The sequence below is a fragment of the Typha angustifolia genome, chromosome 13 (genome assembly GCF_048772165.1).
Source record: "Typha angustifolia cultivar Huaian chromosome 13, ASM4877216v1, whole genome shotgun sequence".
Taxonomy (NCBI): domain Eukaryota; kingdom Viridiplantae; phylum Streptophyta; class Magnoliopsida; order Poales; family Typhaceae; genus Typha; species Typha angustifolia.
In genome coordinates, this window is record NC_133251.1 from 13,979,827 (window position 1) to 13,993,589 (window position 13,763).

At 40.2% G+C, this 13,763-nt stretch overlaps 1 protein-coding gene across 1 annotated transcript; it reads left to right on the forward strand.

The window, feature by feature from the left end:
* The first annotated feature begins 8,514 nt into the window (after positions 1-8,514).
* LOC140772972 (BEL1-like homeodomain protein 4) lies at positions 8,515-13,420 on the forward strand. The gene is made up of 5 exons (XM_073115252.1): positions 8,515-8,730; positions 8,931-10,096; positions 10,801-11,186; positions 11,778-11,838; positions 12,581-13,420. The coding sequence occupies exons 2-5, from the start codon at positions 8,993-8,995 to the stop codon at positions 13,067-13,069; spliced, it is 2,040 nt and encodes a 679-aa protein (XP_072971353.1). The 5' UTR covers positions 8,515-8,730; positions 8,931-8,992; the 3' UTR covers positions 13,070-13,420.
* The last annotated feature ends 343 nt before the right edge of the window (positions 13,421-13,763 follow it).

The window sequence follows — 13,763 nt, forward strand, 5'->3', positions numbered from 1 at the left end:
ATGATGCATGCTACAATTTTGTCGATAATTTCTTCAGCAAATCTTCTAATGATCGTCAAAACCTAATTAATAAACATTGTTTTTTGTCTTAATTGGTGCATATCTTAATTTTAACATAAGAAACATGAGAAAATTTTGGCAGTGATATTTGTGAGATGATCTTATCCTAATCCTAGAAGAAAAAGAAACAAGGTCACCAATCCACATCTCCCATGGAGGCTAAGATGTGACTAAAAGGATAAAGAGTGACAAACATTGAAACCAATGTTACATCTCAGCGAATTTTTTCTTTTTTTTTTTCGCTCAACATATAATGACTTGTGAAAGCCTCGGAAGTAAGACAGAAACCATATGAATCCTAAAGTCTCTTCTAAATAGCTTTTTTAAGATAATTAAAATAAGCCATCGATTTACCTGCACACAGGTGGAGATCTTTTCTATTCAGATTTGGTGGATCCCTAGAAGAATATATTAATTCCTCCCTTTAGAATAATAATATGAAAGGCCTTGTCTAAAACCACAAGTCATTCATGTGATATGATTGGCACCTTTGAAATGTAGACAAGTCCCCGAGATAAATTATTCTAATCGATTTGAAAGCATTAAAATATAACAAAGCTGGCATGAGGGTCATCCTCAAGCTTTCTCTATCAATGGGAGAGGAGCTTGAACCAAGGAGGCAAAGGTTTGGTGAGAAGGATAGTCACGAGCCTTGGAGACTAAGTAAAATATTGGTGTAAGTTGCATATATTTTTATTCGTATTAGGTAGTATGGAGGGAGATTATATGATAGTTTATTCACATTAAGACTAGTAATTGGAAGAGGACATTGTGTTGTTTCTATTCGAAGTTACAGAAAGAAATGGGTAGATAGATTGGTCCCATCCTCAACTTTTCAGATAGCAGCGGTGGTAATATATAGGAAGTAGTATATATGGGTTTGTCTAGTTTCTAGATTGTCTACCCCACAAAAGGCTGAGGGCTCTGGTGATCACTACAAACAAAGGGTCGCAATGGAACACAATAATTAAAGGATGATTGATTGATTTCTGAAACTGTAGGACTTGATCCAGAGAATGTCTGCATATAGAGTTTGAGAGTTTTGTTTCTATATTTCATTAGCTGGATGTAAAGTAGATACTTCCTTCCAGTACTATTCCTGGGGAGTTGCTTGATTGGGTTCTTCTGTTGGTATTACTCATTCCTTATCCAAACTTCATACAAGTGCTTAATTTAATTCTTTAAGCAATCTAAGTTATATTCAAATTATTTTTCAGAATCCATGTTTGGTTTAATTCTAGTTGTGTTATGTCTACTGTTATTTTAAAATTGTAGTTTTACCTCTTAAAGTTGTTCTGGATTAGAAATTTTTTTTTAAGAGTTTGTTTCATATTGGTAAATATAGAGAGAAATTATAAATATGTATTAGAGTTTTATATTTATATATAATATAATTTTATTTAGCAAAATTTTCTTTCACATATTGTGAGTGATTTAAGATGAGATGTTTTGACTTAGAGAGATTCTAAATGTGAGTTTTTGTTAGACGCTAATCTCTTGAATTGGTGAGATATCATACATTTAACTTATTCTAAGAATTATTCAACAATCCTCTTTCTAGTGCGCTAATTCTCTAATAGGGTTTCAATGTCCCACATAATGTAACACATTTTCACTGGTTAGGGGGCCTAGGGCACACAAAAGTTCAAACCTAGAACTAATGGATGGCGCATATTTCGCTAAAACTAAGGTTCGAAAAATTAAGAAATTAAAAAGAGAGAAAATTTCTAGTCTAGAAGCATGATTGCGCTGCCGGCACCTTTAATCTATGGAAGCCCTAAAAATGGAATAAAAAATGGGAGCAAGATTGATGATGGATTAACAGATTTTGGCAAGGAAAGCTAGGGTTTTGAAAACGAATAAAAAGAGAGAGAGAGAGAGAGAGAGAGAGAGAGAGAGAGAGAGAAACAACTCTTTCTGACTAGAAGTCCAGATCATAACTGAAGAGACATGCGGTTATAATTAATAGCAGCACAGGTATATTTCAATCACATCCCCTATGGTGTTGCCACTTGATGATGTTTTTGTTTTTCTTCTTTATTATTACTATTAGCATATGTGTTTAAATTTGAAGGGCAAATTATTTAAAGAAAGCATCCAAAGAGCTTGCTTTTGCCCTACCCTACACTGAATGTGATGTGAAGACAAGCAGACTCGCGTCTGTTAAAGGCTGACATAAAATTCCATTGGAATAATATTACGACGAGGAAACCAACAGCCATGTATAGGATCTCCTGAAGCATGAGAAGGATGTGACATTGGAGCACTTCAATGTACACCCAGTGTACTACCAATTCCCCTTCTCATACTCCATTAACTTTAGTTGCCTCTCTCTCTCTCTCTCACTCTCTCACTTCCATGCATTCACTGATCACTTTCATATGCATGGGTCAAATACGAGTAAGTTTCAGACATGCTTCAGTAACAAAGAACCATCCATCACAACAACTTTACATCATGGCATTTCATTAGCCATCAAGTAGCTTCAAACAACTCTCAACTATTTGACATTGTTAGTCTATTATCAATCAATTTTCAGTTTTCTATCACTTTAGACTCATCCACTCTATTAAATCATTTCAATAAGGGCATTTGTGTCGTTAGAGAAAAAAAAAGGCTGCTGCTCTCTGAACGTAATAATTTTCACTTTATAAATATTATTTCCTGAAAAATAATGCAAAAAGTCCATAACCTATGGGCTAGCTGTTTGGGGATGATGTTCCTAATGATGCTACAACAACATATTTTTTAAGGATAATTTTTTCTACTAATGGATTCCTTTATATAGAGTCTTTATATACTAATCTAAGCTAATATTTAAGTAAATTGAATGTCAAACACAGTGTCTCCATTTTACTGATCACAAATGAATGGTTTTTCAATTAGGCATATTCTCTATAATCGGTGCATATTATGTTATAATAGAATACATATAATTTACATATTCGAAACATAATAGAGTCTATTATTATAAATTTTTTTAAAAAAAACTCTATTTTACTGTAATTCAGTGAAAAAATTAAATTGATATCCAATTGCTAGTAATGCTTATTTAAAACTATAGTTATTTTCATCTCTCTCTCTATATATATCATAGAATATATCCAACCAAACAGGCCCTAGTGTTTTCAGGTATGAATGAAAAGTTCACATGAAATTGCTTGACTTGGAGACAGAAGGAATAAATAAAGAAGGAAAGCTTTGTAGCATTAGTGTCAGTGGCAGCAGCAGTAGCAAATCCAAAACCCAAGTAAACAGGGAATCTAAAAGCACACATAGTTTTCCCCCTTTGCCATTATAATTAGGGCACTGTTTGTTTGTTTAAGGCCAGGCCCCCCCTCTCCTCTCCTCTCCTCTCCTTTCATTGGGATTCCTCCTTAGGAGTACGGCTCCTTTTCTTTTCTTTTTTGCCCCCCTCTTTCAATCTTTTAGTAACTATCCAAAATATAAATAAACCATAAACCCAAAGGTAGTTATATAACCCCACCACCAATTGATCAAAATTTTGAATTGGAGTACGGCAAACAGTTGCCAACTCTCGTGTTGGTAGTTGTTCCTTTCCCCAATATTAATTCGATACTATGGTTTGATTCATTCTCTCGACAACTTATCCAGACAAGGCCCAGACTAGTTCGCATGATATTGTCCAATCTTCATATGATTATATCTTATTTTATTTTCTTCGCAAGGGCTTAGAGGATCCACTTGCAAGATTTTGACGCCCTACCAAATGAAAGGAGTATCCAAAAGCTATTCTGGTATTCTTCCACTATGGATTTATTGAGTATTGTTGGGATTACAATAAACCACCAAACCTACCTAAAATGAGGTGGGGAATGGATTTCTTCGTTAACTATGTTTAGTTGGGTAGTTAGTTGTATGTAGATAATCTCCATTAATTGGTACTAAGCGTTTGGATTTGGTATAACAGAGATGTCCTCTCGAACAATATAGAAGAAAAAGAAAAGGTTGGAAGAGATGAACGTTTAAATAGTCAGAAGGATGGCACGTCGCAGTCTAGACTTAAAAGACTTTTCATGAATTGTCACCCTATACTGTTCTTAAGATTATTTTATTAAATAGTTAATTATACTTTTTTATCCTCAATTATGACACTGTACATCTTCTAAATTATCTAGTTAAATCTTTTGAGTTAAATTTTTTTAACTAATTAATTAGATGGATCTAAGTATATATATGCACTAGGAAGGAATTAAAGATTGGACTGTTCATGAACTCAAACAATAGGATTAAAGGACAACTTTTTTTGTTTGTTTTGTTTTAGTTTTCATATTTAATTTTTCCTAAGGAGGGGTGGCCCTCTTTGAGGGCATCCAAAACTTTATAGGTGACCACTGGAAGTGTGCCAAAGATGGGCTTGGAAGGTCTTGTAAAGGGATAAAAGGCAGTTGCAATGAGAACGACTCATTGGTCCTCCAATTAGATTGTGACATGGTGCTTCCATCTCATTATGGATTCCCTTCAACAACAAAAGAAAAAAAAAAAAGTCCTCCGAATTGTCCCTCTTGTTGTAAAAGCATGGCCGAGATTCCATGCGGACGTCGATCAAGACATGTCAACACATCATTCATGCGCATTTGACGATTTTGATTATATCTTTTTCTTTTTTTTTTATAGATGTGCATCGATGATGCGCGCATTAGGCAATACATCTCAACCAGGAATTTTATGACTCATTGTCGAATCTTTTTAAATACAGTTGATGAGTAAGAGGTGTAATCAAGCTGGCTTAGGATCGATTTAAAATTAATTCTGAGACTACATTTTAATTCAGGCTGAACTCAGTTAATTTTGAATTAAGCCTAATTTTAGTTTCAATTAAGCTTGAGCTCCATATGTGCCCAATTCAAGCTTATTTCAATTCGAATTTAATTCAAGCTAGATTCTGAAGTCTTATTTAAGTCGGTTGGATCAAACTTCATTAACAATTAATTAAATAAGATTTAATCAAAGCTAATATTATAATAAGTTAGAGATGGATATGCACATTAGGTCTTGATCTAATACTAAGAAATTATTAATAATATAAATTAATACCCTCTCTCTATATATATATATATATGTGATTAATGTTGGCTCAAAATTAATTCCTTAGTCAAATTTCATCATTATCTTTCGGGCCTACCTTATTTTATTTTGGGCAAAACTAAATCAAACAGAGCTTAAACAGCTCAATTATTTTGACATCCCTGTTATTGAGTATGATGTCATGCATACTAGATTTGCAACCATCCATTTAATTAAATTAATTATTTTCTACTTGATCACTTAAAACATTAATACTGTTAACATTTTATGTGTGGAAAACGACTATCACTCTTTGAATTAACACACTAATATGATAAGTATTTTATTTGTGACAAAATTATCTTCTTACTAATGTTTAAACTCATCGTTTTATTATCGAGTTGATGATAACGGACGTCGAACTAGGAAAAACATATATTTTCTTTTGATATTAAATTTTAGAGTGAATGCATTTCGATCAGTCAAAAAATATATATATATATATAAAAAAAAAAACTCCAAAATTATCTGACCACGTTCAAAAGACCAACTCATTAGAAATTCTCCAACAGAGTACAAATTCGTTAACTTTTATCCGAGCACCGCTGGTCCTCACCCCAGCTCGTGACCCCAAATAATTGGTTCCGGGTGCTTCCAACCCAGCTAACCAGGACGTGCCACGTCGCTCTGCCGCACTGTTGCCTGTTGCTCGCTCAGGTTGTGTGGTGGCCTGACCCCACGCCACGCCAACGCCAACGCCAACGCCAACGCCAACGCCGTTTCTCTTGTGGCTTCTTTAACGACTCGACTAACTAGGGATGATACTTAAATAAGAAGATCTATTGGATTTAAAATAGATTATAGTTTATAATTAGTCCTAGTAATTATAATAATTATTATTATTATTCTGCAATAATAATGAAAATAATTGCTCCAATTTGTTTCTTGTAGCGTTGCAATTAAGGGAAAGCAGCGGTAACGGGTGAGGTGGTCCTGCTCGGCGGAGGAGGTGAAGGGGCAGCAAATTGCACAGGGAGAGATGGGACCGAAGCGGGACCCGCGGTTCCCGTAAGGAGGCGGCAAGTAGCATCGCGCCTCGGGAATCGTGGGTCCCACGGCAAAGCCCGTCGTTTTCCCGGTGGAGATATCAAACTCAACCCTCCGTAACGCCTTCGTCACGGGATCGATATATGGCAGCCGTTAAACTTATCATAGTAATATTACCCCCCCCCCCCGCATGATGATCCAGTATCAACTTAAAAGAGATTTTAATAATAATAATAATAATAATAATAATATTTGACAACCTTTCTCCTTTTATTGTATTAAGAAAAAAATAATAATATACTTTGATTATTCTAGGCTTTTCTCTTTCAAATATAAATAAAATAATAATTAGAGAGCAAGAGATATAATTAATTAGCTAAAAGTCACCTCCTCCGGAAAGAAACGTACTCTAATTCTCTATTAGTAAAGAAATACTTTTGGGGGGCGAGAATGAGATAGAAAGAAGAAAACGTGGCACAAAGTAGTGGGACCAGAGCACCCGAGGCCAAATTTGGAAACTCATTGTTCCACAGCCCCACGCGTTACGGTGCCGATTCAACCCGGACCGAGTTACCCAATCGGATTCTTTTTTTGCTACTAAGAGTAAGCACTAATTATTAAGCCACCAAGAAAACTTTATTTCAAAGTATGGTTACTGGTTGCTATCTACGAACAACTCGTGCGATCGTAAGCACGTTAGCCTACGGACGTAAATAAAAAGCGCAACTCGGCCATCATTTTATGTAACTATTTCACTGCACTGCAGTTATATATATATATATATATATATATATATATATATATATATATATATATATATATATTTTCATGAAAGAGTTAACTGCCATGGGGATGGATGGATGGATGGATGATAAAAACGTTGAGAATAATCGTCGAAATTCTGGTGCACATTTTTTCCGTTTGCGAGTGAAGCTTGTGACTTTCCTAGCACAACGCACCAAAGACTCTCGACTTCTAGCCCTTCCATATATTAGTTAAGGTTCTCTCTCTCGTACCAGATCGATGTTGATACTAAAATGACAAGGCCATGTCTTCAGTGTCGTAGAAATAGACTAGGTAGAGAAAGGCAACACCAATTATTTATTTTTTAAACATTTCCTTTTGCTATTTTCTGGAAAGCAACACAAATTCACGGATAAAAGTCCAACTCCGGGGATTATAGGTAGTATAATAAATTAATATAGTTTAAAAAAGTATACCGCATACGTGGGCTTGTAAGGGTCTGTATGGTGTCACATGGCAACGCACGCTTAGCACGTGACGAGAGAGAGAGAGAGAGGGAGGGAGGCTGAGGTTCACGTGACATCAGCTCGAAAAGGTGAGGAGCGAGGGGTTGGGATGTCATTAGTCATGTACCAGCACCAGTATCCTCCTCCCTTTTCTTTTTTTGCACTTGTGGTATACTGGTCTTTCATACACAAAGTAAATAGTACACACCAGTCCAACTTTTAGGGCATTTAATAGGGCAAAACACAGCCACATCTAAGCCCCAAGAGCTCGTGAAGTGTGAGTGCCAAAAGAGTAATTACTGAGGATAAACAAAAATATTATTAATTGGTAGAGATAGACGGACATAATCAGACCGAAAACCGATCGATTCCTTAAAAGCTAAACCTCCCCTAGGTGTCGACTGCCATCACAAGTTGGTTAGTTGAAATTAATCAGCAGAGCTAAGCTAGTGGCTAAGCTAATGATAACGGAGAAGGGCGGTATTAGATTTGTGTCAAAAAGAGAGGAGTGCTAAGTTGACTCGTAGTTTTCCAACGAGGGTCGAGGGACCACAAATAGATACCATGATCAAGGCATGGGACTAGGAACGAGTCGGTGCCGGGTCTAAATCACAACGGTTTCAATAATTGATCAGGACGCGGCTAGATCCGTCGCCCGTTACGACCAGCCGACAAGAGCATCACACGGCCACCGTCGCGCCCAGGACCACGTCGCTGTCGGCCGTCCGATGGGACATCGGACGGCAGCCGTAGGCCGATCAGGATTAATCAATCTTTTAGGCCCATCGCAAAGACCCACCCTTTTTATTATGGTGGTGGTTTGGGCCTCGCAACCTTATCTCCTCTTTTAAGCTGGACCTTAAGAAAAAGCTGCCCTGCGAAATGGCTCGAATGCCCCTGGACGACATTTCTGAATTCCCCCCAATATGAATGTCAATTTAGCATTTACTTTTTGGAGGAGTAGAGGGGGAAAGTGTAAAAGAATAAAAATAAAATATAAAGGTGGGGTTGAGCAAAGGAGAAGAGGAAGAGGAGCAACAGCGACCTTTTCTTCCTATTGGGCCTGTCTGGCATCAGAGCCTCCATTCTAATTTTTTTTTTTAAATTTTCCTTTCCTTTCCTTCTCTTCCCTTTCAGAAGGCGATTGTAGAAGGGTGGGAGTATACAGAAAGAAGAGAGAGAGCTAAAGGAGATATATAGATTATAGAGAGAGAGAGAGAGAGAGAGAGAGAGAGAGAGAAAGACAGAGATGGCGGAGGTCTTCAAGAGGCTTTCACACCTCCAGGAAGACAGCGATGTCTTCTTGGTCTAGAGCCCTCTCAACCCAACACATACTCTTAGCTAGGTGAGATATACCCTAGCTAGCTATCTCTCTCTCTTTCTCTCGCTCTCTCAAATTTTTAACAACTAGAACCTTAAGCTTATACTCGCTTCATAATTTTGCAATCCTTTCTTCTATATATCTTTCGATCTTTTTCTTTTCCTTTTATTTTGTGTTTCATGGGTTTGTTTGAATTCTCATGTATGGATCCTTGCTTTATGCAGCACGAAGTCGTAAGGAAAGTTTGGAGTATTAAGATGGTGATGAAGGTCGAGATATCATCAACATGGGAATAGCGACTCCACCAAAGGCTATCTCTATGTCCCAAGGCTTCCACCAAGGCGTGTTTAGCTTCTCCGATGGGCAGCACCACCACGTCGCGCAGCAAAGTCGGAGGGAGAAGCTGAGGGTGCAAGGTTTCGACGCCGCCGGGCACCCGCTAGTCCCCATCGTAGAAGAAGGCGAAGAGACCGGTATCTACGGTACCGCCGCAGCCGCAGCCACTGGGGCGGGGCCTACCAACATGCTGTCGGAGATGTTCAATTTCCCGTCCGCGGTCCCCACCGCCACCGACCTGATGGCGAGCCAGATGGCGGCGGGGTACCGGCTGGTCGGGAGGCCTACGCCGACGGCGCTCATGCCTGGGCTCTCAGGGGATTGGTATGCCGAGAGCTCGTCGAAGCAACAGGCCTTGTCGAGCCTCAACGCCGATCCGGCGGCGGCGATGCAGCTGTTCTTGATGAACCCAGCGAATCAAAATCAGAATCAGCAGCAGCATATGAGATCTCCTTCTCCTCCAACACCCGATCCTCAGGCTCTCCACCATCACCACCACCAAGCTTTCCAAGCCTTTGGAAACGCTACTACTTCCTTTGGTGGTGGTGGTGGAGGTGGAGAAGGTCAAGGGCTGTCTCTATCTCTATCCTCATCCCTACAACACTTTGAGATGGCCAAGGCTGAGGAATTAAGGGTGAGAGATGGAGTTTTGTGTTTTAATAATAATAATAATAATAACAATAATCAGCAGCAGCAGCAGCAGCAGCAGCCTTTGTCACAGCTACAACAAAGTCATCATGTGCTCATGGGCTACGGCGGCGGCGCGGCGGGGGTCGTGAACGTTCTCCGCAACTCGCGGTATGCGAGGGCGGCCCAGGAGCTGCTCGAAGAGTTCTGCAGCGTCGGGAGGGGGCAATTGAAGGCAAACCGGGTAAGCCGGAGCCACGGCGGGGCGGCGAGACCTAACCCTAATTCAAGTCTCGCTGACGGCGGCGGCGCCTCGAGCTCGGCCGCCGCGTCGTCGTCCTCTTCCAAGGATGCTTCTCTCTTGTCTCCTGCCGATAGGTTTGAGCACCAAAGGAAGAAGGCCAAATTAATCTCCATGCTTGACGAGGTACGTGGATTAATCTCTCTCTTTAGGACAATCGAGAAAGATAACAAGAGGAAACCAACAAAACACTCCGGCTAGTTTGTCCGGCTTCTGCTAGGAAATAGGGAGGACTTGGCCGGCAGATAGGATATACGAGGTACCATACAAATTAAAACGGTAGTTGGATAGGGTTAATCTCAAGTTATTTTTGTCTTAGTACGTTTACTCTACCCCTTACCTACATCGGTTGCTAACTCCATGAAGAGATTGCATTGCGTATCATTGTAATTAACAATCTCACAACAACCAAATCGATTCCTTGTTGAGTTGACCAACACCTATAGAAATATATATATATATATATATATATATATATATATATATATATCTTCCTTGGAGTTGTTGCGTCTATTAATTTGTACAATTCACACGAGCACAAGGGGGAAAAAAAAAGAACATATCGAAGCAAGAGATTCTTTCTACTGCCCTCGTATATCCCTTGGGGGAGGGTTCTTATAAATAAATAAAAGCACCTATTCTGGTAACTAATTTGGACGCGCTTCGTCCTTCATAGGAAATCCGCAGGCGTTTTAGGTTCCCTACAGTAAGAGAGCAAGCGTCCACATGCATGCTTATAACAACCCACATGGCCGGTTTCCTAACAGTTAGAATTGATCATCTTCTACATTGAGATAAATAAATTTTTTTTTTGTTACATTAATCTACAGGTGGATAGGAGATACAACCACTACTGCGATCAGATGCAGATGGTGGTGAACTCCTTCGACTCGGTGATGGGATACGGGGCGTCGACGCCGTACACCGCGCTCGCCCAGAAGGCGATGTCCCGGCACTTCCGGTGCCTGAAGGACTCCGTTGCGGCGCAATTGAAGCAGACGTGCGAGCTCCTGGGAGAGAAGGACGCGAGGGGGAGCTCCGGGCTGACCAAGGGGGAGACGCCGAGGCTCCGGTTGCTCGACCAGAGCCTGCGGCAGCAGCGAGCGTTCCACCACATGGGCATGATGGAGCAAGAAGCGTGGCGGCCGCAGCGGGGCTTGCCGGAGCGATCCGTCAACATCTTGAGAGCTTGGCTCTTCGAGCACTTCCTTCACCCGTATGCGTTCTTGCCTTCTCCCTCTTTAATGATCAATAATAATATTAGTTTGCTAGCTATGGCTCTTACTATTAACCGCTTTATTTTTCTCGATATTATCGCGCTTTTGTAAAGCATAATTCTTCGAGATCTATGCCCTGCTGATGCATGCAGTAATATTCTTCCTTTCCAAACCCCTGTGTAGCTAGTTATTAGATATCGATCCTAACTTCTGATTAACCTCTTGTACTACTTATGTTTGTAATGTGGCCAAAGATTAACTCAGACCCCCCCGGTTGTCCTTGCGCACTGGCTTTACACCCAAAAAAGCTGAGCAAAAGCTTCTCTCTTTGTTCCATCTTTTTGTATGGACTCAATGCCACAGCATAACAACCACAACCTTGAGATGCTAGTCTGCATTTAATATGTAGCTCGTGTTGATTAATTCTTTGCCATTTCAAAAAATCCACCTTGAAAAAGAAAAAGAAAAAGAAAAGATCTAGCTAGCTTGCATCTGCTCTCCTTGGACTGATGAATAGGATCGTCGCAGTGGATCTCTGGGCAAGTCTGATGTCTTTTCTCTCCACTTTTTTCCCTCTTCCATGTTCTCAGGTACCCAAGCGATGCAGATAAGCATTTGTTGGCCAGACAGACGGGTTTATCCAAGAATCAGGTCTGTCCTCTTCCTCTCCAATAATAGAGCTACCTCTCTTACTTTTCTTCCTTTCTGTTTCTTTCTTTTTTTCTTTTAATCTGGACTGCTATGTTATCAGTAATTCTTTTATTATTTTTATTTTCTCCCCCCCCTCCCCCCACATCCCACTAGCTCGTACTTCTGCATGCATGGAATTCAATAATACACAGTGAAAGGCCACCTATAGCACAGTAGATGTAGTTGATGGATATTTTTAAAGGCAATTCGATTATGAGGAGTACTTATTAATTAAATAATTGAATGATGATTCATGGCCAACCCTACTTAGGTACAGTGTTTTTATTCTTCCTGGTTTTTGTCAGCTTGTTTCTTCGTCTCTATCAGCTAACATATTATTCTGTCTCCGGACCAGTCCAAAGACCCAGTAATCCAAAGCAAAACGAAAACGATAAGCTACGATGAACAAGACAAATGACCCAAATTTAATTTTCACCTCCTTTATTTTGTATTTTTCTTTCAATTTGTTCACCAAAACAGTCCGGTCCTCGCTCTGTACACTTCCACATCATAACAACTGCATTTAATTTGAACCATACAAACTAACAAACATCTATTTCTGTCTGTCTGTCTCTCTCTCTCTCTCTCTCTCTTCACAGTATTATTGAATGGTTTGTTTGCATGGCATTTTCTTACCAGTTGACACGCTCACATAGTGCACCATATCATGTACCAAGTAATAATTGTTTAGTATCAATTCCAGGTTTCCAATTGGTTCATCAATGCAAGAGTTCGGCTATGGAAGCCCATGGTAGAGGAAATGTACCAGCAAGAAGCCAAGGACGAGCCAGAGGACCCAGAATCCAGCAATGCCAACCACCAGACTTCACATTCACCAACGACCCAACAGCAGCAACAACAGCAGCAGCAGCAGCAGCAACAGTCACAAGGCCAGAGATCAGACTCAATTGCACCACACAAAGCTGACCCTACGCCGACGGCGACGCAACAGTCGAACAGCGGGGTCGACGACGCCGCCCTCATCGGCATCGACCCCCCGGAGCTCCTAGGAGCCGACGCACACATCGGAGCCGGCAACGACATGTACCACTACGCCGCGACTCTTGGGCCCGGCGCGAGGATGAGGCTCGGGGCCACCGGTGACGTGTCGCTGACGTTAGGGCTACGGCACGCCGGTGGGAAGGCGCCGGATAGTAGCCGGTTCTCAGTTAGAGATTTTGGCGGGTTTTAAGGTTTGGGGGCAAAGGAAACAGAAGACTACTACTGATGACAGAGATAAACTTCTTCCTTTATAACCATTGTAGGCTGGGGGCAAAATATATAGCAAAGAAACATAGAAATGTATGATGTAGGTTATTTTCGCAGAATTTTCTTTCTCTCTCTCTCTCTCTCTCTCTCTCTCGCCCCCCCCCCCCCCCCCCCCCCCCCTCCCTCTTTTCTCCTTCCTTTTTCTAATTTGTGAACTTTAGAATGCATACCTATTGGTATTGGGGAACGGTTACAGAAAAATTTCAGGATAAGTGTTATTTACAGTATAATGTTTAATTCTTCTCCCATAATATTATCTTGTACTTGGTTTTTATTTTACTGGGAGTCCTACTGCTGCAATAAAGAGATAGATAGAGAAATCCTTCTGGAAACTTGGGTTTATGATTGAGTCATTATTGCTACAAATAGTGGTTGGTTGATAGAGGAAAGCGACAGACGGATATGATTGCCAGAAGAAAACTAATATAATTGCCAAATAGGTCTGCATGTGCCTCCACAGGGACCATCTTGCAACTGGAGATAAATCAGTGGCAAAAACACAAAAGACTTTCATAAGGGATGAAATTTAATTAATCTACCGCGGAGCACACATTTGCATTGATTTTATATTAGTCCTCAATTTTATTGTTTTTTATATGTTTCAAGAGAAGGATTGA